Source organism: Neoarius graeffei, chromosome 14 (assembly GCF_027579695.1).
Source record: "Neoarius graeffei isolate fNeoGra1 chromosome 14, fNeoGra1.pri, whole genome shotgun sequence".
Lineage (NCBI taxonomy): Eukaryota > Metazoa > Chordata > Actinopteri > Siluriformes > Ariidae > Neoarius > Neoarius graeffei.
Genome location: NC_083582.1, coordinates 55169731 through 55197670, shown reverse-complemented (window position 1 = coordinate 55197670; position 27940 = coordinate 55169731). Strand labels below are relative to the sequence as shown.

The 27940-nt window shown below is 39.0% G+C and overlaps 1 protein-coding gene across 4 annotated transcripts in view; it reads right to left on the bottom strand.

Annotated features, from left to right (window-relative positions):
* The window catches only part of ankfn1 (ankyrin repeat and fibronectin type III domain containing 1), a 161842-nt gene that overhangs the window by 88532 nt on the left and 45370 nt on the right, over positions 1 to 27940 (bottom strand). For all 4 annotated transcript variants that reach the window (XM_060940063.1, XM_060940064.1, XM_060940066.1 and 1 more), the window contains exon 6: positions 10552 to 10589. In XM_060940063.1, coding sequence (XP_060796046.1) covers positions 10552 to 10589 — 38 coding nt within the window. The remainder of the gene's footprint in view (positions 1 to 10551; positions 10590 to 27940) is intronic.

Here is a 27940-nt window from a genome sequence, read left to right as displayed (position 1 = left end):
TAACACTAAATAAACTTGCATTTTTTTATTTAATTATTTGGGTTTGTTTGTTTTTTTGTTACATAGTCAAAAGAGGTGTCGGATCACCGGATCCAGTGTAAATAGCTGCCGGAGCCAACGCCCGAGGTTCCGGAGCGCGCTCCGGCTTGCTCCCCCTCAAATTAAGCGCTGTTTGTAGGACACTGCCTCTGATCTGTCCTACAGTCTACCAACAACAAAGGAACACAACGCTAGCTAATGTTGTTAGCTAATGGCTACTACAGAAGAACAAAGAGGTTACAATGGGTTATTTTAGCCTATTTGGTTACACACTCGCCGCCACAGAATGTTAACAGCAATGTAATGCCTTTTCTGGGTAATTTTATTCATCTTACCTCTAACAAAGTGGTCACTGCACAAGCGCTGGTATGCCGAGGGCTGCCAATCTTTCCTGTTTATGGCCGCTATCCATCTTCTCCATCGGTCAGCATCTACCGGGATCCGATAAAATGATAACCCTTGCCTTGTTTGTTGATGGTTACTACATCCAGGTGCACAACAATATAGTGGCATGATGGAAGTCTTGCTGAAAATAAACACTTTCTTTGCTGCCGTTCCTCAATGCTGGCTGTGGTAAACTACTGGTAGTACATGTCCAAAATGGCGGCCGCGTTTGTCGTGACATCATGTGAAAAGGGTCCATACAGCACTGCTCATTAAACCAAGGTTTGTCAGAATAATGATGCTTGTTTATCTTGGCTGGAATAAAAAAGGCCATGGCATCAGTAATGTTGTCCTTCACACAGGACCATGCAGTGTTAGCATCATGCTCCTTGGATAGGAAAGTCCAGTTTACATCAGCCAGGTAAGAGCACATACCATTCCAGTCGGCTTTGTCATAGAGCCAGACTTTGCGCTTGCTGGGTTTACTTGGTGTCGGAAGTCTATATTTAGCTACAGATGATACAACAGAGTGGTCAGGAGAACCGAGAGGAGCACTGATGGTGAAAACGTGGTTATGTGGGGATGTAGTGAGGAAAAGATCCAGTTTAGAACGGTTGCCATCTTTCCAAATCCTGGTAAGTTCAACAAGTTGGTGGAAGTTATGAAGTACAGCAAACTCAAGTATGCATTCACCATGGCCATCAGTCTTTTTGCTACCCAACCATTCTTCATGGTGGGCATTCATGTCCCTGAGAACAATGATTTCAGTTCATGGATGAAGTTCTTGAATAACATCAATTTTCTCTGACATTACATTGTAAATGGAGTCATCGGCAGATGGAGGTCTATAGACACGCAACATAAATACCAGGCACCCTGGAAGCTGGAGCTTAAGGCACACCACTTCATGCTGTGGGTGTTCAAAGTCAGACATTCTACTACAAGTGATGGTATCATTATAGTAGACGATGAATCCACCCCAACTAGTCATCAGGCTGGTCCTGTCTGAAGAAGGAGTAACCAGGAACTGCTAGTAGCTCTTCATCTACCTTGCTATTTAGGAAAGTTTCAGATATGCAAAAGACGTGAGGACGGGATGTGATAAAACTATGTTCAAGGTAGTCCCAAGTTGTGCAGAGTCCCCTGATATTTCTAAAGAATGTTGTGAATTGATTCTGACCTGGTCATGGATTTGGGTGAATGTCTCCACAGACAAGTGAAAGAAACATAAAAGAAATCAGAAGTATAAGCACAATTTGGTTTTCATCATCAATCCTAGTAATTATCAGCAACAAATAATCAGTCCATTTTGAGGCTATTCTTACATGTGATATGACAAGAAAGTAAGAGGACTTGGGCTGTCAACCCAAGCCAAATATGATCAGATGCCAAAGCCCCTTGCTCCTAGGACTGAAACGGGGTTGCCCCCTTCACAGTTCATACGGATGCAAGCTAGGGTTATCATCCCCCAGAGGGAGCCTCGCTGGCTAGGAATCAGAAGATTCTTAACTTCCCCTGTCCTCTTCTTCAGCATTCTTCGACAGTGATTTTAAATGTGTATCAAGATAGGTGGCGGCACGGTGGTGTAGTGGTTAGTGCTGTCGCCTCACAGCAAGAAGGTCCGGGTTCGAGCCCCGTGGCCGGCGAGGGCCTTTCTGTGCGGAGTTTGCATGTTCTCCCCGTGTCCGCGTGGGTTTCCTCCGGGTGCTCCGGTTTCCCCCACAGTCCAAAGACATGCAGGTTAGGTTAACTGGTGACTCTAAATTGACCGCAGGTGTGAATGTAAGTGTGAATGGTTGTCTGTGTCTATGTGTCAGCCCTGTGATGACCTGGCGACTTGTCCAGGGTGTACCCCGCCTTTCGCCCGTAGTCAGCTGGGATAGGCTCCAGCTTGCCTGCGACCCTGTAGAACAGGATAAAGCGGCTAGAGATAATGAGATGAGAATGAGATCAAGATAGGTGTGACAAGCAAAGTTTCGCCCTGACACTTGAATAGTATCCAATAATCACCCAGTTTGATCTGTGAGAGGTTTTAGACATAATTGCATTAACCATTTAGGAATTACAGCCATTTTTACATAGTCTCTCCATTCTCACAGGCTCAAAAATAATCAGACAGATAAGTTTTAGTTTCAGTTATGGCCTGCTTCCTTGTTATTTCATGACGAATTAGATGAATGTTCTGGAGTTTATTCCAAGTGTTTGGCAGCTGTTCATGAGAACTCTCAATATGAGGGACAAAGAAATGTTGAAGCAAGTGAAGGAGGCCATCATTAACCCTTTCACGACTGCAGACCAGTATTCTGGTCTCATTGTAGTCGGGAAACTCCTGTGTATGAACTTATGCAGTGAAAAAAGGATTAAACTGAAGAAACAAAACAGACATATCACAGAGATAGCAGAAACTTTAGGAGTGGCCAAATCAACAATTTGGTACACTCTTAAAAAAGAAGAAATGTACTGGTGAGTTCAGCAATACCAAAAGGCCTGGAAGAACACGGAACATAACTAAAGTGGACGATCACAGAATTTATTCCTTGGTGAAGAATATCCCTTCACAACATCTAGCCAAGTCAAGAACTCTCTTGAGGACATGCTTGCCAAAGTCTACAATCAAGCCTTCATGAATGTACAGTAAATACTCAAGATATCTCAAGATACAAACCACTGGTCACACTCAAGAACATAAAGGCCAGGTTAGACTTTACTAGAAAGACTACCCAGCTCAGAAACAAAACAAGATTAACTTGTACCGGAATAATGGGAAGAGAGGAGTATGGAGAAGGAAAGGAAGAGCATCATCATCCAGAGCATACTACATCATCTGTCAAACGTGGTGGACATGGGCATGTAGGGTGTTTATTGAGGAGGTGACTGCTGACAGAAGTAGCAGGGTGAATTCTGAGGTGTGCAGAGCTATACTTTCTGCTCAGATTCAGTCAAATGCTGCAAAACTGATAGCACACCACTTCACAGTACAGATGGATAAAAGCATCTCATAGAAGCAATCCAAGAGCTTCTTAATGCAAAGTAATGGAATGTTCTTAAAGGCCACATCAACCCAACTGAGCATGCGTTTTACTTACTGAAGGCAAAACTGAAGACAGAAAGATCCACAAACAAGCAAAAATTGAAGGTGACTGCACTAAAGGCCTGGAAAAGCATCTCAAAGGAGGGCCCTCAGCAGTTGATGATGTCCATAGGTTCCATGCTTCAGCCAGTCATTGACAGTATTAAAAATGTTGATTATATTTCTAATTATGTTAGTTTGCCCAATTATTTTTGAGCCTTTGAAGATGGAGGTACTATGTAAAAATGACTGTAATTCCTAAATGGTTAATGTAATATTTTTGTTAAATGGCTTGAATTAAAACTGAAAGTCTACACTTTGATCACATCTTGACTGATTCATTTCAAAATCACTGTGGTGGTGTACAGAGACAAAATTATTAAAATTGTGTTGCTGTCCAAATACTTATGGGCCTGACTGCAAATGATTATATGCTTTCTATTCTTCTCCATGTCACGATAGTGACAGTCATGATACACTATTGAAAATGTTATTTAAAGCACAGCAAGATTCAAGGCTTCAAACTTGAATGTAGAAATTACATCGATGAAAAAAATGTATTTTACTTTTAGGTTAAGACAACCTGGTTAAGAACCTGTATATCATGTACATATTTACATCCAATGTCAAAGCTTAAATAAAAGGGGAAATATCAGACAGATGGATTTTTGGTCTGCAACCCTGTACAGGATAAGCGGCTACAGATAATGGATGGATGGATTTTTGGCTTTCATCTGATTATGGACTGCTAAGGATGTCAAAATGATCTTAGATAAAATTCATAAATATTGAATAGACCGTGTAACCTTGGGTCTATTCTTTGAACATAACATGCTAGGAAGTTGGGGTAATAGTCATAACATTTTGCTTAACTTTAAAACCCACACATAAACCTTTACAACCATCAGCAAGAAACGGTGTTCTTGAACTATGAGCTATGCTTGTTTTTTCTTCTCCCCAATCTGATTCAACCAAACGCAGCACATTTACATTTGTACACATGTACATTTGCTAGAAATAGATTTTCCTCCAGCTCATTTCAAAAGGGTTTTCAAAATGATGTTTTATTCGGGTTTTGAACCAGCACTTAACCAATAAAAAAGAAAAAGAAAATCTCAATAGCATGTACCCAATAGCAATTCCATGCATAAGAATTCACCCTTGGTCTCTTTGGTGCCTCTCAGACTAATACCTTGATTGACTTTTGGTAGACAACCTCCTCAAGGCAGAACTGCAATTCTTTCCATTTTCAATAATGGTTTGTTAGTGTTAGTGAGAACATTTCAATGTTTTGGATAGTTTTATAAGCAACCATGATTGATAGTTTTCCAGAGCTTTGTCCCTGACTTATTTTGATAGATACTTGGTTTTCTCCAACAAACTCTGGGGCTTTCGAAGAACAGGTGTCCATATATTGAGATCATATTAATTACAGACAGGTCAACTCCATTCAAATAATTAAGATATGACGTCTGATGGCAACCAGTTGCTCCAGTTGCAGTGATGGGTGAACACTTAAGCAATCATAAGTATTTTACATTTTTAAATATTTAGCATAATATATTGAAAAAACATATTGATTATTCCTCTCACTTCAATTTTATGGTCTATTTTGTATAGCTCCATGACATCTTCATAATCCCAATAAAGTCCATTTCAGTTCCAGGATGTAAAACGTGCAAAATATGTAAAGTCCGAAGGGGATTGAATACTTGTGCAATACATTGTATGAATTCTTGTTTGTTTAACATTTTGGAAGATAAAAAGTATTGTTTACTGCTACAACCATTACCTTATCTTTGTTTGTTAGGAATTCGAAGCTCAAAATGTTTCCAGGAGCTCGGAATAAAGAGATAGTCAGTTCTGCCAATCAGCTCCAAATCAGGCAGGAAATAAGTTCCTCTGTCTGGCCTCAGCCTCAGCTTACTGACTGTGCTATTGACTGCTAAAGCTTGGCCTTCCTCCCTAAACTACAAGATAATAGCTAACAGAGGTTCATTGATAGAAAAGAATGAACCATTTGTGGGCTGAATTTTTGCCACTAGTCCCCTGTTGCACTTTGGTTGGATGACAATTGTTGTTTTAACCTCATTGATAAGATAAACAGAGCAATTCCCAGTGGACACCTTCTAAATGACTCCATTAATCAACTTACACAACCTCCTCTGAGCTAGAAATTGTTCCACTGTGACTTTAGACATTTTTCTTTAGATAAGGGAGAGCGGGGAGACTTGGGACAGTTTGTATTCCCATAAATTAATTTCAACCAGTCAGGTTTTTGATTACATCAGAAGTTAGATGTTGCCGGATAGAGTAACCTACTTTCTTTGGACACTGCAGTAAGGTCTGTGCAGTTCAATATTTTTGTCAACCAAAACTTGTATTTTCTACTTCACCTCCACCTCCATTCTATAGTGTAATGTACGCTGCCGAATTCAGTATGTTAGGAATTAAAGTCTGTAGCCTAGAGTTACCAGATATAGTATTATTTATTAAACTTAAAGGTGGGGTACGAGATTTTGGAATAACGGTTCCCGCAAGCCATATTTTGAAAAGAAACATGCCCGCCCTCGCCATGCTCCCACCCCCCGTGTCTCCACCCCTTTGCTGTGACTGCAAAATCAGAAAAGTCACTCGTTTTTAACTCGATCTAGTGACCTCATTTTTTTTACACTACAGACAAAAAAATTACATCAGTGTGCTCAGGAGAGCCTTGTGGCACTCACTGTGAAAGAATTTTGTGAATATCTCCTTCCGTTTTCGTGTAAATCCCCGTTGTTTGGAAGCGCACTGAGAAAATCCTGTGCTTTCTGTGTGACACTCTGCTCGCAGCGCGCGGGTTGGGGGAGGGGCTGCTCTCTCTCTCTCTCTCTCTCACACACACACAGAAGGGACGGGCTGCTCGCGGGCTTCAGTCTGATTGACGTGTCAGTATCCAATCATTTTGAGGTGGTACCTCGATATGATTGGATGGCGTTTTTCCTTTATTTTACACTGTAGACTGGATTAAAATATTTCGTTTTTGGGTCAAACCTTCTATTGTACTGCTTGCAACATGGGTGTGAGGAGCTTTTCAAGCAATATGATAAAAAATACTCCTGAAAAAAATCTCATACCCCACCTTTAAATTCTGAGGAAAAAACATTTAAGAATTTTTTTTTTCAAAATGGCCAGATGGGGAGAGTTGGGACAGTTCATCATATTACAGGTTTTTTTTTTTTCTTGAGGTTTACAAATATTAAATTGTTTACAAATCTTTGTTAATAATGAGTGAGTGTACCTGCATGAGGATTAAACTGATTTCATTCCTTCTTGAGAATGAAACAGTTTTGTCTAGTCAGGTTTTGGGTCAACTGACATTTTTCTATTACTGTACCATACAGTTATAAGTTTTGATAATAAATAAAACTTAAACATGTAGGCCTAGGTATTTTATTTTTGTCCTACATCTCCCCTCAACGTCTCATGTCTCCCTACAAAACAACTGAAAGCCAGTATATGTGACAAGCTGAGAAACTAATGTCGTGGTAAGAGGGTATAGTAAATACTCTCTTATGCAATATGAATGTGACGCTACCTGCGAAGAATTTCACACAATCTACAAAAGCTACAAACCTGTCCCAAGTCTCCCTGCTCTCCCTATACTGGGCAAAGCAGCAATGAATATAGCAGAAATTAAAAGTGAATATCCGCAAACAAACAAACAACTGCAAGTGCAATTTCATCATACAGCATTATTAACCCTTTGAGGTCGAGCGCTTCACCAGCGAAGCTCGACAGGTTTAGAATGAGGAGGTCGTGTATTTAGTTAAATATCTTTGCAAGTTTATTATACAACCATGATAAACATATTGATAGAAACTTTACATGTTCCTTTGTGCCCACTGCCAATTAATATTATAGTTTTTAAATTACCTAAATTAGAAGAAACATAAAACTTGTCACCATACTCAGTCACAATGGAGTCGGAGCGCTGAGCGCGCAATCACGCGTTCATACAAGATTATTCACACGGTAACAGCATGATAATCACTTTCATTCTTTCGGTTTCAATTGTTTTCTCTTTTGCAGTGGGAACATCCACCATAAACAGGATAAAATCTGTCAGACAGAGTTTAGGTTATTTGGAGGTAAAACTTGTTGTGAGACAGCATGCAGATTTTATGTGCTTCGGATGATTCAGTACAGCGACTCAATTCATGATTCAGGACAGCGATATGGTTCAATCTTGAGAACTGCAACACTGATGATGAATGGTGCCTTTTTTTTTTTGTACTTCGACTCAATCCAGCCAAAGATCAACTCAAGTAAGTGTAAGTGTTCTATTTCTGATGAGCAGATCGGTTGATATGCGTACGCTGTAGTGCATACACAAGAAAAATGACTGAGCAATTTTTTTCAGAATTAAAAGTATTTTCCTCAAAATAGTTAATTTTGCTCTATTTTGAGTTTAGAGAGTAAAATTTGGAGTTGGACTGGGAGCAAAATTACAGAATAATTGTGTAACAGAGTTGGTTGTGGCTCTGAACTAAGTAAAATAGTACAAGAGTTAATTTCAAGACACACTGAAAAGAGTCAAATACCAAAATAAAGTCAAATCCCAGATAAATGAAGCTGTTGTAAAAAGCAGTTTTAGAATGGTATTGGAATGTGTGAAAAAAAAAAAACATGACCTTACCCATTGTGACTTGACCTGATGGGATTAAGAATTGGCAGTGGGAGGGGTTTTCACTCTTCTCATTGAATGAATGGAAACTTTTTAAACTTCTCATTGAATACCCTTCCCACTGCCAACCCTTTAGAAACTTTTTTGATGGCCAGTTAATTGTCCAAATCAATGGAGCAAATTTACCAGTAAGTTTTTTTGCTTAATACATTCCTAAGGTGGGGTTTACATTAGACCGTATCAGCGGATCATCAGATTAACGTTTTTAAAACGATTAGCGTGCACACAGCAACACCAATACACGATTCGCGTGCACATAGCAACGCCAATACACGGATACGCTCGGCTCGGCAGGCATCCTGCGCTCCAAATCACTCCGCCCTGAACAGCGAGTGCCCTCTAGAGGGTGCGCACTCCGGCCCTGCGCAGCTCACAGAGCGCGCGAGTATAGCGCACGAGCAGTGATTCGGGACTGAGCCGCTGTGTGTGTGATCTCAGTGCATGCCGGGCATGCGCGTCACTTACCACTTGCAAGTGGAAGGATGGCAAGCCTAAAGACAATCATAACTACACAATGGGCAGTATTTGCATCAGTATTTGCAGTATTTTCATACTTTTATACTCTTTAATGAAAGGTGATACAAGGCGGAAGTCCGCGCCGTTTTTCAGCAGTCGCGTCACATGAACAACGCCAGCGAATCAGGAAGGTGGATGTCACAGTGACGTTGTCCAATGACGACGCCAGCTAGAGCTCAGCACAGCGTATCCGCGTATTCTCAATGTTTACACAGCACCGGACCAGACACGATCTGGATTGAATACGTGGACGCTGGCGGATTCCCGTTTCCCGGCGTTTCCAGGCGTTTTAATGTAAACGGACAGTGCATCCGCGAAGAAAACGAGACAGATACGGCCTAATGTAAACTTGGCCTAAGACTGAACAGAATCACCTCAAGTGACCAAAACGGTTCGTCACAATGGGTAAGGTCATGTTTTTTTCACACATTCCAACACAGTTCTAAAACTGCTTTTTACAACATCTTCATTTACTGTATCTGTTATTTTTTAAAAAGTACAATCATGACATACATACTACAGAGATATTATTGTAGCTCAACTTGTGCTGAATACAAAAAAGTCATACGAGTTTGAAAATACTGCTTAGATTTGTTGAAATTGACAAAATCAGAGCATACCAAAATCAATAGCCTACCAGAAAACACCCTCAGACCCCAGAGGGTTAAAATATTAATGTTAAGTAATTATGCTGGTGTTTAATATGTCTTGTTTTGGTTTGATGACTCTGTCACGTTTTTCTTTTGATTTTTGAAATGTGGTGTCACATGGACAAATGTACTGTATATACATGCATGTATGTATCTTGATGGAGAAAAAAAGAAAGACAAAGAAGTACAAATGTCTTTCAAATTGTTAGAGATAATTTACCTTAATACTGATGTAGCACTGTACAAATAAAATGCTTATATAGAACAAATGACAGGAAAAAGAAAGAAGAAATGGAAATAGAAAACAGAAACAAGTTGAGAGTAAAACAGGAAGGTGATGATGGATATTCCTAAAACATCGATCCATCCATCCATCATCCGTAACTGCTTATCCTGTGCAGGGTCACGAGCAAGCTGGAGCCTATCCCAGCTGACTATGGGCGAGAGGCGGAGTACACCCTGGACAAGTCGCCAGATCATCGCAGGGCTGACACACAGAGACAAACAACCATTCACACTCACATTCACACCTACGGTCAATTTCGAGCCACCAATTAGCCTAACCTGCATGTCTTTGGACTGTGGAGGAAACCGGAGGAAAACCACACAGACACGGGGAGAACATGCAAACTCCACACAGAAAGGCCCCCGTCGGCCACTGGGCTCAAACCCAGAACCTTCTTGCTGTGAGGTAACAGTGCTAACCACTACACCACCGTGCCACCCTCTAAAACATCAAGAACAAACTAAATTTGGCAAATTATTAACAAATGTTTTCTATCGGCCAACAAAAAAGTCCACTTGAAGATCTATTTATAATGAACTTGCCTCAGAATTAGCCGATTGTTTTTTTTTTATGTATAAATTCTCACTCAAGTTACGTATTGAATAATATCAAGTGCATGCTCATGTCTATATTAACTTATGTAAACTTATACAGTTTTATGGTAGATATGAAATAACTAAATATGCTGACAGTCCAAAAACATTTCTTACAGTCTGTGCTATTTACCCTTATTCTGAAACTTGTGCAATGGAAAGAGCATTACAGTACCTTGCCTCTTTCAACAAAGATCTTTTAATAATGCATTTTGCTGTTTTCCTGAGTGACTCTCATAGGTTTTACAGGGCTTTAGAAAGTAAACAAACCAGCAAAAAAAACTTACTTTTTATGAGTTTCGTATCTTCCAGTCTCCCCGAGGCTCTGCAAAGGAAAGGACAAATAATAACGGCTTTGACACCAAGGTGCAGAGTACGTTCATATATTTAGCAAAATATATATTATTTATATCTTCATTTATTTAAAAAATGGACACTAGTATAAACAAGATGCATCACTGTCGATCACCAGAGAGTGATATCATCACATTGACAGCACGACAGCAGGACTGGTGATAGGGTAACAAGTACAACACAACCATTTGCATTACATTTTTCTAATTACAGAATCAGTAAAGCAATTGCCTTCATTTCTATTTTAATTAATGCCTTTCCATAAACACTTCATTTTGATAGACACTTCCACCAGTTCATCTAAGAGCGTGTCTCAGTGTACTTAAGAATGGCAGCTGCACTGTTGTTATAGCAACCTTCAAAAATGATATTGGGAAAATTCCCTTCCTGGTGGAGCAGTATTTCTTTTATCTTCCACGTAAAGTCATCTGCACCCATTGCGTGAGTCATACAAGGATCTGGGTTTTGAAAGACTTGTTGTTGTTTCCCTCTAGCTAAGAAATATAGGCTACTTATGGAAACATTAATGTAAATCTTTTTTGAGGGTTTCAAAAGCCAGACATAAATGTGTGTGGAATAACACTTTTAGTGTAAGCATTTGCACTGCTTTTTTTCCTGCATAAACAGAAATCAATATTGAATGAACAATAAGGGAGAGCTATTTGTACCAGACCAATTTTTTTTTTTTAACCAAGTATATGCAATACATGCACTCTCCGGCTTCTTTATTAGGAACACCCACACACGTGTTGTTTTATGTAGTTATCTAATCAGCCGATCCCTTGACAGCAGCACAATGCAAAAAAATCACACACGTACAAATCAAGCGCTTCAATTAATGTTCACTTCAAACATCAGAACGAGAAAAATTGTGATCTCTGTGACTTTCACTGTGACATGGGTGTTGGTTTGAGCCAGATGGACTGGTTTGAGTATTTCAGAAACTGATGATCTCCTGGGGGTTTTACGGTTCTGTGAGTCAATACGTCTTGTGGATAAGAGAGGGCAGAGGAAAATGGCCAGATTGGTTTGAGCTGCTCGGAAGGATATAGTAACTCATAGCAACTCTTTAAAACTGTGGTGAGCAGAAAAGCATTTCACCATGCAACAGCAGAAGACCACATTGGGTTCCGCTCCTGCCAGCCATGAACAGGAATCTAAGAATCAAGAACAAGTTCCTATTAAAGTGGCCGGTGAGTGTATTTAGCAATTATTTCCAGATTGTAGCGCAAAACATGAGGCAAACATGTCTCACCTGTCCAGCGTACATTCACTAACAATGAAACAAAAAAAATGTAAGTGATAAAAAGCCAAGTGATTGATCTGGCACTCAGATGGGTCTTAGGAAATGTTAAGAACTCCTTAGGTGCTTAGATGGACTGTCCACTTATGCATTTACACGTGCGTGCGCACACACACACTCGACTTCTACAAGAACATGTTTTCAAAAGGTGAACACTACATGCTGAAATGTCTCATTTTATCTTGACAAGCAGACAAAAAATATTATTTTTGCTCAAGGTCTCCTCAGATGGAGTGATGCATTATGGAACGATATACAATGCTGCTCAGACTGTACAGAAATCGGTTTCTTCTGAATAAAACATTCACAGCTGTGCTTAAGTATCGGAAATAATGAGTGTTACTCTGAGTGTTATAATGTCTACATATGAACTATTTGTGAGCGAACACCATTTTCCTTAAGGATCTTGAGCCCTTTTAAGTGATTTCTGTTTTCACTCAGGACATTATGAGTTCAGCTAGAGACACTATACATTACTGAGAGTAAAATAATAATAATAATAATAATAATAATAATAATAATAATAATAATTAATAATAATAATAATAATAAAGCATGTTGGAAGATTTTTTACATTTTAACATTTGCAATAAATATAACATTCATCATTTGTAATAATGTGCACTGTATGCAAAACCATCTCATAACTGTACTCAAACAGTTAAAACATACCCTTTATAATGAAAAAATAGAATGAAATTAAACAATGAACTCTGTCCAAATCTGTACACTAAAATTCCACTGAAGAGGATACAGCAAGCTGAACAGCCACTTTATGAGGCTTTGCTGTGTGTAATAGACAGTATAGCTATCGGCATCCTGGTGATTTTACTTAAATGTCACACTCAGGATGCTGTTGTCTGGAACATGGCACAGAGCTGAACTCATCTGTGCCTCTTCTTTAATGTCAGTAGACCCTTCACCAAGCATGACGCTTCTAGGGAAACAGCTGTCCATCCCCATGGGTCCACTCAATAATTGCTTTCGTCAGGAAGGGCTCCTGCACAGTGAGCGTCATTCCAAGGAACACTTTTAACCCTTAAAGGAAATACGCAGAACCTTTATTTTTAAATACATTTCTGAGTGGATAGTCTCTCCATCCTTGACGCTTGTATGCTGCATAAATGGGAATAAAAAATATATATATATTTTTGAGTTAAAATCGACTGCAAAGTTAGCATTCGAGCTGCCCCGCTGAGCCAGCCAGCCTTGAGTGGGTGACGTCACAGTGGGATCCGGTGCTATAGACCAAAGCCAGACTTGGCAGGCGAGAGTGGTTGCAATGGCCTCTTCATTCAGATTTATTGGAGGTTCTTCGGATTCCACAGATAGTAATACATCTGACTGTGATAGTCCTGAAATTGGAGTGTGTGTACATGCTACTGCTATACACGTAGAACCGTATCAGTTCGAACCATCGGAAAGTGAATCCGATAGTAACACGTCGGCCACAGAGGCCTCCACCTTACGAAATAAAGCCAGAGAACAAAGCCATCTAGAGAATTGAATGGCACTGAACTGACAGTCTCATGTGACTCTCATTAAAACAGGATAGGCGTTATAACTTATGCAACATACATGTACATGCATGCATTTTCACTGATAAATCAGACGAACTGAGACTATCACATTCTGAAGCAAATTAAATAATATTATGCTGGTAACTTAAATACACAATACAAGTTACCTGTACATGTATTAATCTAAATGCAGGTAAACAACAAGTGTTGTTGTTTTTGTTGTTATGTAACCAAATAAGAGTCGCATCTTACCCGTCTGTGTTCTCGCTTCTTGAAGGCCAAGCTTGTGGCCGATTGTTTTGAAACGATCTGACTTTCAGTTCTTCATTCATTTGCTTCTTCCACGTAAGGGTGAGATATTGCTGCTGAGGCAAGCATATCCAGCGGGAGAAAAAAAAAAAAAGCATATCCAGCAGAGAAATCTGACGACTGGTCCACTCATTCTCCATTTTCTCCATACTGAGTACTCCGCCATTACTGCTCGGCTCACACTCTGGTGAAACTGAACTTACTTTCCTTTTCTTGTAGTTGTCTTTTCCTTCAATTGTTGGTGCTGGACCCTCTTTCAATACGGGCTTATAGCCAACGCTCCTCAACAGATCAGAGGTTTCGTACGAGTCCTCAGTAAAATGTGCAGAGCAGAGGAGAGATCACTTCATAGGCAGCCAATCCGTGAATTTCTCACAAAACTCATCTAAATCTTTGCAGTTTGAACATTCTTGGGCCATGAATGCAACATAAATCCACCTTCTGTCATGTTGCTGCACCCACCAGCAACACATCTACGTGGCATGGCGATAAATTATCTCAAAATGGAGGATCGAAGTTATAGTTACAGTGGTGCTTGAAAGTTTGTGAACACTTTAAAATTTTCTATATTTCTGCATAAATATGACCTAAAACAACATCAGATTTTCACACAGGTCCTAAAAGTAGGTAAAGAGAACCCAGTTAAACAAATGAGACAAAAATATTACACTTGGTCATTTATTTATTGAGGAAAATAATCCAATATTACATATCTGTGAGTGGCAAAAGTATGTGAACCTCTAGGATTAGCAGTTAATTTGAAGGTGAAATTTGAGTCAGGTGTTTTCAATCAATGGGATGACAATCAGGTGTGAGTGGGCACCCTGTTTTATTTAAAGAACAGGGATCTATCAAAGTCTGATCTTCACAACACATGTTTGTGGAAGTGTATCATGGCACGAACAAAGGAGATTTCTGAGGACCTCAGAAAAAGCACTGTTGATGCTCATCAGACTGGAAAAGGTTACAAAACCATCTCTAAAGAATTTGGACTCCACCAATCCACAGTCAGACAGATTGCGTACAAATGGAGGAAATTCAAGACCAAATTGTTACCCTCCCCAGGAGTGGTCGACCAACAAAGATCACTCCAAGAGCAAGGCGTGTAATAGTCAGCAAGGTCACAAAGGACCCCAGGGTAACTTCTAAGCAACTGAAGGACTCTCTCACATAGCTAATGTTCATGAGTCCACCATCAGGAGAACACTGAACAAATGGTGTGCATGGCAGGGTTGCAAGAAGAAAGCCACTGCTCTCCAAAAAGAACATTGCTGCTCATCTGCAGTTTGCTAAAGATCACGTGGACAAGCCAGAAGGCTATTGGAAAAATGTTTTGTGGATGGATGAGACCAAAATAGAACTTTTTGGTTTAAATGAGAAGCGCTATGTTTGGAGAAAGGAAAACACTGCATTCCAGCAAAAGAACCTTATCCCATCTGTGAAACATGGTGGTAGCAGTGTCATGGTTTGGGCCTGTTTTACTGCATCTGGGCCAGGACGGCTTGCCATCATGGATGGAACAATGAATTCTGAATTATACCAGCAAATTCTAAAGGAAAATGTCAGGACATCCGTCCATGAACTGAATCTCAAGAGAAGGTGGGTCATGCAGCAAGATAACAACCCTAAGCACACAAGTCGTTCTACCAAAGAATGGTTAAAGAAGAATAAAGTTAATGTTTTGGAATGGCCAAGTCAAAGTCCTGACCTTAATCTAATCGAAATGTTGTGGAAGGACCTGAAGCGAGCAGTTCATGTGAGGAAACCCACCAACATCCCAGAGTTGAAGCTGTTCTGTACGGGGGAACGGGCTAAAATTCCTCCAAGCCGGTGTGCAGGACTGATCAACAGTTACTGGAAACGTTTAGTTGCAGTTACTGCTGCACAAGGGGGTCACATAAAGGTTCACATACTTTTGCCACTCACAGATATGTAATATTGGATTATTTTCCTCAATAAATAAATGACCAAGTATAATATTTTTGTCTCATTTGTTTAACTGGGTTCTCTTTATCTACTTTTAGGACTTGTTTGAAAATCTCATGATGTTTTAGGTCATATTTATGCAGAAATATAGAAAATTCTAAAGGGTTCACAAACTTTCAAGCACCACTGTAGCTCTGTGTTTTAGTATAGCAGAAATGGCGATGAGACCGATAGCCTTCTTGCTGTGACGTCACAGATGTCAAGGTCATTCATTCACTCAGACGGCTACCTATATGAATCACTTTAATCATAAAAATTACTATATTAAATTTATTTTTAAGGCTTAAAACTATTCCTGTGCCATTCTTGAGGTCTCAAGGCATTTATAAACAAAAAGTGAGGCCATGGTTCTCTGTATCTACTTTAAGCTGTCTATATCAATTTTTCATCAAATATAAAATGTGCATCTCACCAAACATGTATCTCACTAAATAGATCTTACCTTTATCAATATCTTTTTTTCTTTTTCTTTATGATTAAGAATATTAAACAAACATGTATACTACTAACCATGGAGATAAATGGTTATAAATACCCCCCCCCAGCCAATTTTTCTCCCCAATTTGGTCCCCTATTAATTCCCACCCACCAGCCAGCTCTCCACTATCATAAAGGAGGCGCAACAAAGTACTAATTGTGTGGGTTTTTTTTTTTTTGATGATTCCACAATTTTTTCCCCAATAATTATTGAGTGATTCCATAATATTTTTTCCTCTACTTGATCATGAAGAATAATATGCCATTAATTACAACAATTTAATTTAATTTGTTTGAGGTACATCTTACAAAGCCAGAATGTTTAGCTGTTAAACAAAAATAGTTTTGTGTTGTTTTCTTTTTCTACAAAGTAAAAAAGCTTAAAGTGCCATTCCACCATTGGATGTATTCTTTGGCATAAAATACAATATATTTTATGACAACATGACTAGACAGAGAAATCTTTTAGCTTCAAAATGATATATCAAACATAATTTTTTGACAACGACAAGTATATTAATTTTGCGACCAAAGTCACCTACCCTTTTAATTTCCACGCGGTAGTGAAACGTGATGTCATCGGCAGGTTCCCCTTCTTGTGTACCACGTCACGTGTGACGTGGCACAGATTATCAGCAATGGCGGATAGAACGCGATTTCCACTTGTCGATTGCTGTGCCGATATTCACCATCGACCGTCTCCATTTTCCTTCGCTTCTTTTCCGAAGCTGACAATCGCGTTCTATCCGCCATTGCTGATAATCTGTGCCACGTCACACGTGATGTGGTACACAAGAAGGGGAACCTGCCGATGACATCACGGTTCACTACCGCACGGAAATTAAAAGGGTAGGTGACTTTGGTCGCAAAATTAATATACTTGTCGTTGTCAAAAAATTATGTTTGATATATCATTTTGAAGCTAAAAGATTTCTCTGTCTAGTCATGTTGTCATAAAATATATTGTATTTTATGCCAAAGACTACATCCAATGGTGGAATGGCACTTTAAGGAACATTCACCAAGGATAGTGATTTTTTTTTTTTTGCCAGGGGTTGTATAACACATGTAATAAGTGATAATTACTTTTGTATAGGACATTGAATGTGACTCATTCATTCTGAGCACAGTCACATGCCCCGTTATAAAAGGGTGTACACACTTATGCAAGCAGGTTATTGTAAGTTATTTATTTGTCTTTTTTTCTGTAAAACCTTTCTATTTGTTCTATTGTGTTGCTATCTACAGTACTGTGGAAAAGTCTTAGGCACCCTATTTTTTTTTTAATACAAATTTTGTTATAGATTTTTATTTCATGACTGCTACATTATCCAGTCAGTACAAAAACCTTTTAGAGTTCCAAATGTTCATTTTCCAGCACAAAATTAAATGTTACAGAAAAAAAAAATGTTTGTATCTGAGCAGCATATTACATAACAGAGCACTTTTCAGATTAAAAAAGAAAACATCATGAAGGCTGCTGGGTTTTACTGCAAAATTAAGAAGTGAGTGTGACAGTCAAAGTGTCCAGAAGAACCGTGGCTGGTTCTGCAAGATGCTCAGTAAAACCTACAGCTCATTTCCTTATAAAACTGCACTCACTGTACCTGAGACTTTTTTTTTTTAAAGCAAAATGTCATTTCACACCAAATATTGACTTTGTTTCATTTATTATGGCTTACTGCTGCTTATAGTATTTTTTTTTTAATGTTGAAACATTTCATTTCATTATTTTTTAAGCCATTTTTGGTCTACAGCATTTCTTTACATTTGCTTAAGACTTTTGCACAGTACTGTATATCGCATTAAAAGATCTGGTTTCATTCTTTACATCACAAAATCCTACAATTTTAAAAGGGGTGTTTAGACTTTTTATATCCACTGTACATTAGAATGGTCAGGCTTGCACCAAATTAATGAGATATATTTCCCAATCCAAACCACTCATGCATTTGAGTCCTATAATTTGTGATTTGGTGACTGACACAAAGCTGTTGCATTAAACAAAGGCCTTAAAGTCTGCTATCTACAGACTTGCAATGTTTTGCATAACTTGCAGAGAGTTCCTCTGTTTATCATCAGATCAGTAGCAGATATCAGCAAATGTATTGAATAAAAATGGGAAAAAAAAATATGATTGGTGCATCCTTAGCAACAGTAACTAAAGATATCAGGCAATAATTATTATTTGCAAAGGCTAAATCTAAATTAATGTGGCTAAATGGCTGTAGCTATATTGTACGAGCTCTTACTAATTTATTTTTGCTCTTACGTAATGTTCATTAAATTATCCTCCTTCAGCTTTAATAAGACTGGAGGTGCCCTCTAATGAGATTACAGTAGGTATAATTCTCCTGCATCGATTCATGTAACGTCTAACAAGCATGGGTATCCAGGGTAATTCTGGAGGAAACTGTATGAAGAAACTGAGTTACTAAGTCTTTTGTACAGTGCCCTATATAGTTGTAGCTCCCTTCATGAAAAAGAACAACTTGGGTCTGCTCAAATGGATTTCTCTCTGAAAACCTGTGGTCTGATCTGAAGTCATGTTCAAACTGGGAGACCGAGATCATCATTGCCAAATATTGCTTTTATATTTTCTGCAATGGTGTGTATAACCAAAAAGTTCAAATTTGGTCTCATTTGACTACAACACACAACTTTAGTTGTAATGACACTTGGTAAAGTTCATATGCTGCATTTTATGAACTGTTTTCAGGAAGGGTTTCTTCCTTGCAATGCTTACAAACAGCTGTACTTCATTATGAAAGTGACATTTAACATTTGATTTTGAAACTCGACAAAAATAAGCAGCGACTAAACTGGGTGGGTTTCCCAAAAGCCTCTTAATGCTATAAGTGTCTTAACTAGGAGAGAGAGTGTGTTTATTGTGCTGCTCGCTCTACCATTTAATGATGATCTTTGTGCTGCGATGCTTTTGGGAAACCCATCCCTGTGCATTTCAACAACTGTGATCTCTTTTTTCTTTTCTTCACCGTCCTCTTCACTGTATTGGGGAACAATGTGCTCATGGGTCCAATTCCTGGCAAATTTCTAACTGTTTCAAATAGGCCTTTAGGTATGGCCCTAATTGTGCTTAATGGTACTTTAACTACTTATGTATTTTAATATCCATTACATAACTGTGCATGTAAGGAACCTTTTTTGGTCCCAGGGTAACAGATGACAAATTAATTTTACATGTATTTAACATCATACTTAACTGGCCATTATTTCTTGGTTCCTGGTTGGTAGAGTAGTAAGGGTGGGGTTTTTTTTTGTTGTTTTTTTGTTTGTTTGTTTTTTGGGAGGTTAATTATTTTTCCCCAAAAATTACTTTGCTAGCATTTGCCTGAAATGGATTATTATTAGGCATAAGTTATTACTGATAGTATAAAGAGTATATATTATTTACTGACACTACACTCACTTTTTTTTCCACTGGGGGGGGGGGCACATTGTAAGTTCTAGTCATTTTGTCTATAAGGACATGCTTTTGTGTTCAATTCATCCCATGGGAGCTCAATTGGTGAGAGGTGTTGAAACCATAGCTAAACACCAATAAACCAATATAATGATGTGTTAATTGTTGGCAAACTGGCTTAATTAAAGAAGTGTCTCATGACGATAGATTCTGATAGGGCATAATGACATAGCCTCAAACAAATTTAAGGCGAGAAGCTATGACTTTTGTTATAAGCTACTATCAAGTGATTTTTTTTTTTTTAGAGTAATTCCATTAATTAGGAGGATGAGAGTCAACAAGACTTGAATGAACTTGAACAAACTAACTACGTACACCCATCTTCAGTGAGTGAACAGAAAGATGTAGTCTGGTGTAAAAGCCAGCGGCCCTAGCATTGATGAATAGCCAAACACTCGTTTATTTCAAATTAAGCATCTCTGACATAACACTGCCACCTCACTGTTTAATTGGCCCATTTGTATTCCGAAGAAAACCCTTCTTGATCTTTCAGATTTGCAAATTTTTCAATAATGGCTTTATTGAAATAAGACATCATAAATTTATAAGCAGTTGGTGCAACTCTGATGGTTTTTGGGTGCTAATGCTCGAACCCCAAAGACCCATTAACAACCTTGATAGTTATGTATACTATATGACAAAGTTTGTGGACACCTGAACATAAAACCCATATGTGCTTTTTGAACATCTCATTTCAGATTTTGTCCCCCGTTTGCTGTAATAATAACCTCCACTCTACTAAGAAGGCTTTCCACTAGATTTTGGAGCATGGTTGTGGGGATTATACCCATTCAACCACAAGAGCATTAATGAGGTCAGGCACTGATGTCGGGCGAGAGGGCCTCGGGTGCAGTCGGTGTTCTAGTTCATCCCAAAGATAAAAATAAATTAAACTATGACTATGTTTACATGCACAACATATTCTAGTTTTTGCCCTTATTCCAGAAAAGATATATTTACATGCAGCTGTGCATATTCTGTCTAGTTGATTTGTGTACAATGCACAGAGCTGACTGTAAACAGGCAAGAGGTCAAGTGTCGCAAACTGCCATAAAAACCCCAATTGAGACGCCTATCCGAATGCACTGTATACATGTCCAAATAATGCTCCTAAAGCATGAATAATATTGGCATATTCCACGTCTTAAATTCTGGCTAAATTCAGAATGAGGCTAAATTCGGAATATCTAAATGGAATATGCTGTTTACACGACCCATATCAAATTCTGAATATCGTCATATTCAGAATAATCATGCAATATTAGTGTACATGTAAATGTACTGAATGTTAGATACAGGAAATGTGGTTTCGATTGCCATTATTACAATGAGCAAGACAGACACTGAAAAGCTATATTGATAATGGCTGGTCTTTTGCCCCTCCCCCAATCATTACAAAAACTTTCATCGTGTAAGCATGGAGCAGTGTGATATCTTCTCCACTGGGCCTCTGTTAGCATTTATTGTACTAACCCCATTTCCAGAAAAGTTGGGATATTTTCCAAAATGCAATAAAAACAAAAATCTGTGATTTGTTAATTCACATGAACCTTTATTGAACTGACAAAAGTACAAGGAAAAGATTTTCAATAGTTTTATTGACCAACTTAATTGAATTTTGGAAATATAAACCAAGTTAGAATTTGATCCTTGCAACACACTCAAAAAAGTTGAGACAGAGGCATTTTACTATTGTATTACATCATATTTCCTTTTAATAACACTTTCTAATAATATGGGAACGAAGAATACTAATTGTTGCAGTCTTGCAATTGGAATTTTTGTCCATTCTTGCTTGATACAAGACTTCAGCTGCTCAACAGTCCGTGATCGCTGTTGTCGGAGTCTCCTCTTTATGATGCGCCATACATTCTCAACAGGAGACAGATCTGGACTGGCAGCAGGCCAGTCAAACACACACACTTTGTGTCTGTGAAGCCATGCTGTTGTAGCCTGTGCAGAATGAGGCCTGGCATTGTCCTGCTCAAATAAGCATGGACTTCCCTGGAAGAGACATCACCTTGATGAATACCGTATGTCCCTCTAAAAATCGCAATATATGCCACAATATATCAATGGTGCCTTCAAACACATGCAACTCATCCATGCTGTGGGCACTGCCCCCCCCCCATACCATCACAGATGCTTGCTTCTGCACCTTTCTCTGATAAACTGGATGGTCGTGCTCACCTTTGACACTGAGAACCCGATGTTCAGTTTTCCCGAAAACAAGCTGAAATGTGGACTCATCTGACCACAGCACACGTTTCAACTGTCTTTCGGTCCATCTAAGATGAGTACGGGACCAGAGAAATCATGCGTAGAATTGATGAATGGCTTCCTCCTTGCGTAATACAGTTTCAGGTTGCATTTCTGGATGCAATGGCAGACTCCGTTAAGTGACGACAGTTTTCCGAAGTACTCCCAGGCCCATGGTTCTACGTTTGTCACATTAGCATGACAGTTGCTCAGGTAGTGCTGCCTGAGGGCTCGAAGGTCATGCACATTCAAGAGTTGTTTCTAACCTTGCCCTTTATGCACTGAGATGTCTCCAAATTCCCTGAATCTTTTCACAATATTATGTACTGTAGATTTTGAAAGACCTAAAATCTTGCATTCAGAAATGTTCTTTTTGAATTGACTCATAATTCTCTCACGAAGTTTGGCACAAAGGAGTGAGACACGACTCATCCTTGCTTATAAAGACTGAGCCTTTCGTGCATGCTCCTTTTATACCCAATCATGTTACGCTTATTAACCTGTTTATTGTGGAATCTTCCAAAATGGTGTTACTTGAATATCCTACATACATTTCAGTCTTATTTTGCCTCTGTCCCAACTTTTTTGTGTGTGTGTTGTAGGGCTCAAATTCCAACTTCGTATATATTTACAAAATACAATTAAATTGGTCAGTAAAACTATTGAAAATCTTTGCTTTGTACTTTTGTCAGTTAAATAAAGATACACATGAAGCAACAAACCACAGAGTTTTGTTTTTATTGCATTTTGGAAAACATCCCAACTTTTCTGGAAATGGGGTTCGTATTTCCATTTTTTGACCATTACATGCAATAATATCTCTGAGCTAGAGCTGATTGTGCAACATCTAGAAAGGCAACCGAATCAGTGGAACATCAGCTTATATTTGTCAAATAGCAACTTTTTTTGTTTGTTTTTACATTGTAGGTCAATCTAAATAGATTAGCATTTCGACTGAATTTAAAATGTATGGGGTTTTAAATGAGAACTATCTGGAGATTAATATTTGTTGAATGGCTGATATATTGTTGGGCTCTACCTCAACTGTCCCCATATACGCCCCCACTTCTTAATTGTAAAATTTTAAATATCACTTTATTGCTTCTATACATCTGGCTTGTAGTGTGCAAGTATCCACAAATACAATATATACTAAAACACCACTTTCGCCACTGGTAACAGCAGGTACTTTTGTGCCTACACTTTCCCCTTATACAATGGCGGTTAAGTCAGGCTCAGTCACAGCTGTGCACACTGTGGCTTGATAATAAATGGCACGAGCAAACACTCACATTGATGGCTTGTACACTGCCTGAGACAAAGTTAAAGGATTTACCAGTACTGAAATATCTGCTCAAGACACACATTTGGGATTAGGGAGCTCACAAGTAAAACAGTGTTTCCATTTCCCTTAATAAACACGTCACTTAAAATCCTCAGCAATCCCGCCTTTCACAGCACAGTCTGCATTTATCAAGTCTGAGTAATGATTGACACAGTTGCATTCAAGATTAAAAAAAAAAAAAAAACTCTCATGAAGCTCGCTTCCTTTTAGGCCCTGTCCACACGGCAACGGATTCAGGTGAATCTGATAAAAATGTTTATCGTTTCGGCCTGGCGTCCACACGGCACCGGCGTTTTGGGTGCCCCAAAACGAAATATTTTGAGAACGGGTTCCAGAGTGGAAAAATCTGGCAACGGCGCTGTTGCGAAGTCGTCTGGATGAGTAGAACGGATTTGTTTACGATGACGTCACAACCACATGACTGTCAGTGCTTCACGCCGGGTAGAAGTGTAACGAACTCGATGCGAGTTGTCAACAAATCCTGTAACTTGGTTCATGAAACGCGCTTACAAAATATTTTCACTGTGAATATTTATTGTGTAATGGTGCAAAGTGAGAGACAGAGAGAGTGAGAGAATAGCCCTTAGGGCAGAGTCTTTAGTCCAAACACTGCGGAAGTACTGAGTATAACCAAACCGCGCACCACCCGTGCACTTTCCAAAAACAAAAACAATCCCGCCAGCAAAAATAGGAAAAAAAAAAAAAGGAGCGATCTCACCTCTTCAGATGTTGGTTTAAGTCCGACAATACATTCCTCAAAAAGGGCGTAGAAGAACAAAGTAATCCATCAACGTGTAGCATTCAATTTATTCCGGACCATTAAAGAATTCTGGAGGATATCAGAATGTTGGCGTACCGGCTTCCATCTACCCCCATTCATTCCTCTTTCCGCGTCTTTCGTTTTACGCTACTGATTAATAATCAAAACTTTATGTGGCTGATGCTACAGAAGAAGGGGTTTATGCGCATGCGTCCTACTTCTTCTATTGTTCTGGTGTCTCCGATGGGACCGTCTTACAGCGCACGTAGAGGTGTGGCATGTGTATTGCATCGTTTTCAGCAAGCGTTGCGTTGCAATATGTACCTGATATTTTACTGATCCGTTGCCCATGTGGACGCGATATTTAAAAAAAAAAAAATCTCGTTGCCGTTGTCGTGTGGATGTAGCCTTAGTCAGGTTTGTCACTTGTCAGATCTGATCACTTGGGAAGAACAACGTGTACTGATTACTGTCTAATAAAAACAAACTTGGATGATGCAACAACATCACCACCATATCTGTAGATACTGTGGATGCACATAATATAATTTGTGTATACCGCTGATTTAGCAACAGAATGCGCTTGGCTATTCTTTGGAAAAACAATCCTTTATGCTTGCTGTAATGAGGCTACTGCATGTTGACTCTGTTTTATGAGCTTAATTGATCATATTCATAGTAAACGACTGGAATGAGGTGAAATCAGCAGAGCTTGGCAGAGCTAAACTGGACTGAAATAACCTCTTTCCACAGATTAGGCTACGGCCAGCTTCGAGCCGACTGCGAGACAGTCCAGGGCTCCTAGAACTTCTCACTTCTCTGTGCTAATTTAAACAAGGGTTTTATTTTTCTATTTGTCAGTGAGCTAAACTGTAGCATGGTTGTTAAACCTCTCCCAGACCTAATTAAGAGAGCAATGCTAGCATTCATAGGTGAGCTTGCGCTGCTGGACCAGGAGGAGGGGGGGCGGCGTGCTGATGCCTCTGGCAGTCCCGCCTGGCAGCTTCCAACCCGTATGGCTGCAATATTAAGTGACTGCTGAAATTCATGGCCTGCATAGCTGTTTTATAAGTGTAGGCAACAACCTGATTGAGTTTTTAAATACAGTGCAATACATTAGCAAATTGTACAGGTTCATAATTCATTAGACTGTTGTCATATCAAGAGCACCCAAGATTTTGTTGGAAATTTTTTTTTTTAAATATGCCGTTCGGGGAGTTTACCCAGGTGTCAGCACACATTTACAGTGGTCACGGTGTAGACTGTGATCATTCAGATGACAGTCTCAAAACAATAACAAAAATTATATTTTGCAAATTTGCAATATTGCTTTCCCAGTGGGAATGATGCTATGAAAAACATTTTGACTCCTGCTGTGAAAAGCAATAAAGATCACCGTGCATAAGCAGGCTGTACCTGATGGGATACTCAAATGTTAATGGATACATTTCACTTGTATAAAGGCCAGTGTTTAAATATACTTGGAGCACAAAGGAAAATTAACTGGAGGCTTAGAATTAAAGCTAAAAAATAAAGCCAAATATTAATACAGTCTCAGCCTTAAGTAAAGTCTCTATAGATTTCCGAGCTTAGTGAGACGCTCTGCCTGAGGCTTTATATTCTTTATGTACTAAAAAATTTCACACTAAAAATGTGTCTGAAAGGAAAAACTGTCATAATCTCTTTCTCATTACTCTGACGGTTAAGAGATGCATTTGGTGCAACGTGGCTCTAAAATCATGCAGTTCTTTTCTTCTGTCACCTCGGGCCAGACAACAGTTCCAGCTCGTGAGCAGTGAGAGGGCAAGCTTGCCCCCTTATGGTGTTTCCAAGAAATAAATTTTACACAGTGTGTCTGAAGCCTCACAAATCAGACGAGTCCACATTCTCCAAAAGCAAATACATTTAAAAATGTTGCTTACAGATTAACAGCAGGAGGGTTTTCACTCAGCGTTTGACATAGTGAACGGAGTTGTATAAAAAAAAAGAAGGAAAAAAGAAAGAAAAAAAACTTGGTTGCTTGGTTAGAGTGATTCACTGCAGCATGCTCTTTTAGAAACCACTGTGGAAGAAAGAGGACAGGAGAGAAGACGAGAGAAGAGGAAACCTGAAAAACCTTGGCAGGGATGCAGAGCTCGTGTTGGCTGGAGGTCAGGACAAGGGGTAGCACATATACTGAGTAACCACTGCTGGTGAACATAAAGCACAATAAACAAATTACTGACAGTAATGCAAGCTAAGACAGTGAAGTAACTTCAAGTGCCATGATAACTGCACCTCAGAGAGAGTGACGGTTCTTAAAACTCACACAGGCAGGCGCTTTGTAAATCAGTCAGCACTTTCATCTCGGTTAAAAAAAAAAAAAAGAGATTGCTGACAGACCTTATGATACTGTTATGTAAATTTCCTCACCAATATGTCAGCACAATATACAAAGTTGACATTTATCCATGCTCTGGTGGTTTTGGTGGAATCATATATATGGGTCTGTCTTAGAAACTGGGTACTGTGGGGGTACCCCACTAAATATACTCACAGTCAATAAACTATACGGTTTTGAATGGTGATGGTGGTTTTAATTTGAAATAAAATGATGAAAGAAATAATACAGATAAAACTAAATCTTTGATGTGATTATTCAAAAATTCTGCAAATTTGTGGAAAAATGGCGGCTTGATCTGGGACATGATAAATGGTTGACTACATCGCATTCCCTTAAAAAGGTTGTAGTCCACTGAAAAGTCTACAGTTATCACTAATTGTAGTTTAAGTTGTAACTTTATACACCTAAGGATTGGCGCGCTCACAGAATAATCATAACCGTAATAAAACATCATGCAAAATATTTGATCACCGTTGTAACTCCATTTTCCGCATACCCAAAACCAATACGATCGTGTGTTTTGATCTAAACGGAAAGCCTCAGGGTCAAGGTCACTACCTCACCAAAAGTAGTAACTTAAAATCACTACGCCATATAAACATTTAGTTATAAATCTGCGATTTTGTTTTTTAAAACGAAAGCTGAAAGTTAGGTATAGAATATGTTTCTTACAGAATATGTTACGATGGTAGGTGGTCTTGTATGAATTTCTGAGCTATAAAATGAGTTGTGGTCTATTTTTTACCGTAGCGTGTTATTTGTGTGCGGGGAAGGACACACATTAACAGTTTGCATGTGTAGAATGGAATTTTCCACTCCAACAGTTAGAAGTTGATCGTGCTTCCATTTGTGGTCTTTCTGTTACGCGAGTGATCTGTTCGGACGTTATCACTGAAAAGGTGAGTTTTGACAGTTTTATTTTGTTTTAGTCTTGCAGTATAAGGCAATAGAATATTTCTTTTTCATCTTACTTTCATATTTCATAGTGTTTGCGTATTTTTGGCCAATATTTTGCAACCATGGTCAATTTAGATTGAACTTTTGACAGAATCTATGGCCAGTCATTTTGCCCCGCCCCCGCTCCGTCCGGTGCGGTAGTGATGTCCCGTTGCTCGCGCGCCGCAGCAGAGACCCGCGCGACCTTCAGCCAGTACAGTCGCTGTTCTTTTACCACCGCCGTTATTCTCATCTTTCCGGTGTGTTCTTGATTTTTCCATTGTGTCCTATTTCGCCATATCAAATACCCAAAATGTATCATATTATTCATATTTAAGTGAATAATCAACTCAGTCATCATAACTTAACATTTTTAACCCAAGCAATCAAAAAGAGGAAATTTATTCAATATTTTCACTCATCTGTGAAGGAGGGGCTTTAATTCTTCATGATGGAGTTATTTTATATGTAAATCAATTTTACAAAAGCATTTGAATTGTAATCAAAAATATTTTCCACAGTGGAGGCCAGATAAAGCAAGATACTATCCTTATTCTTAT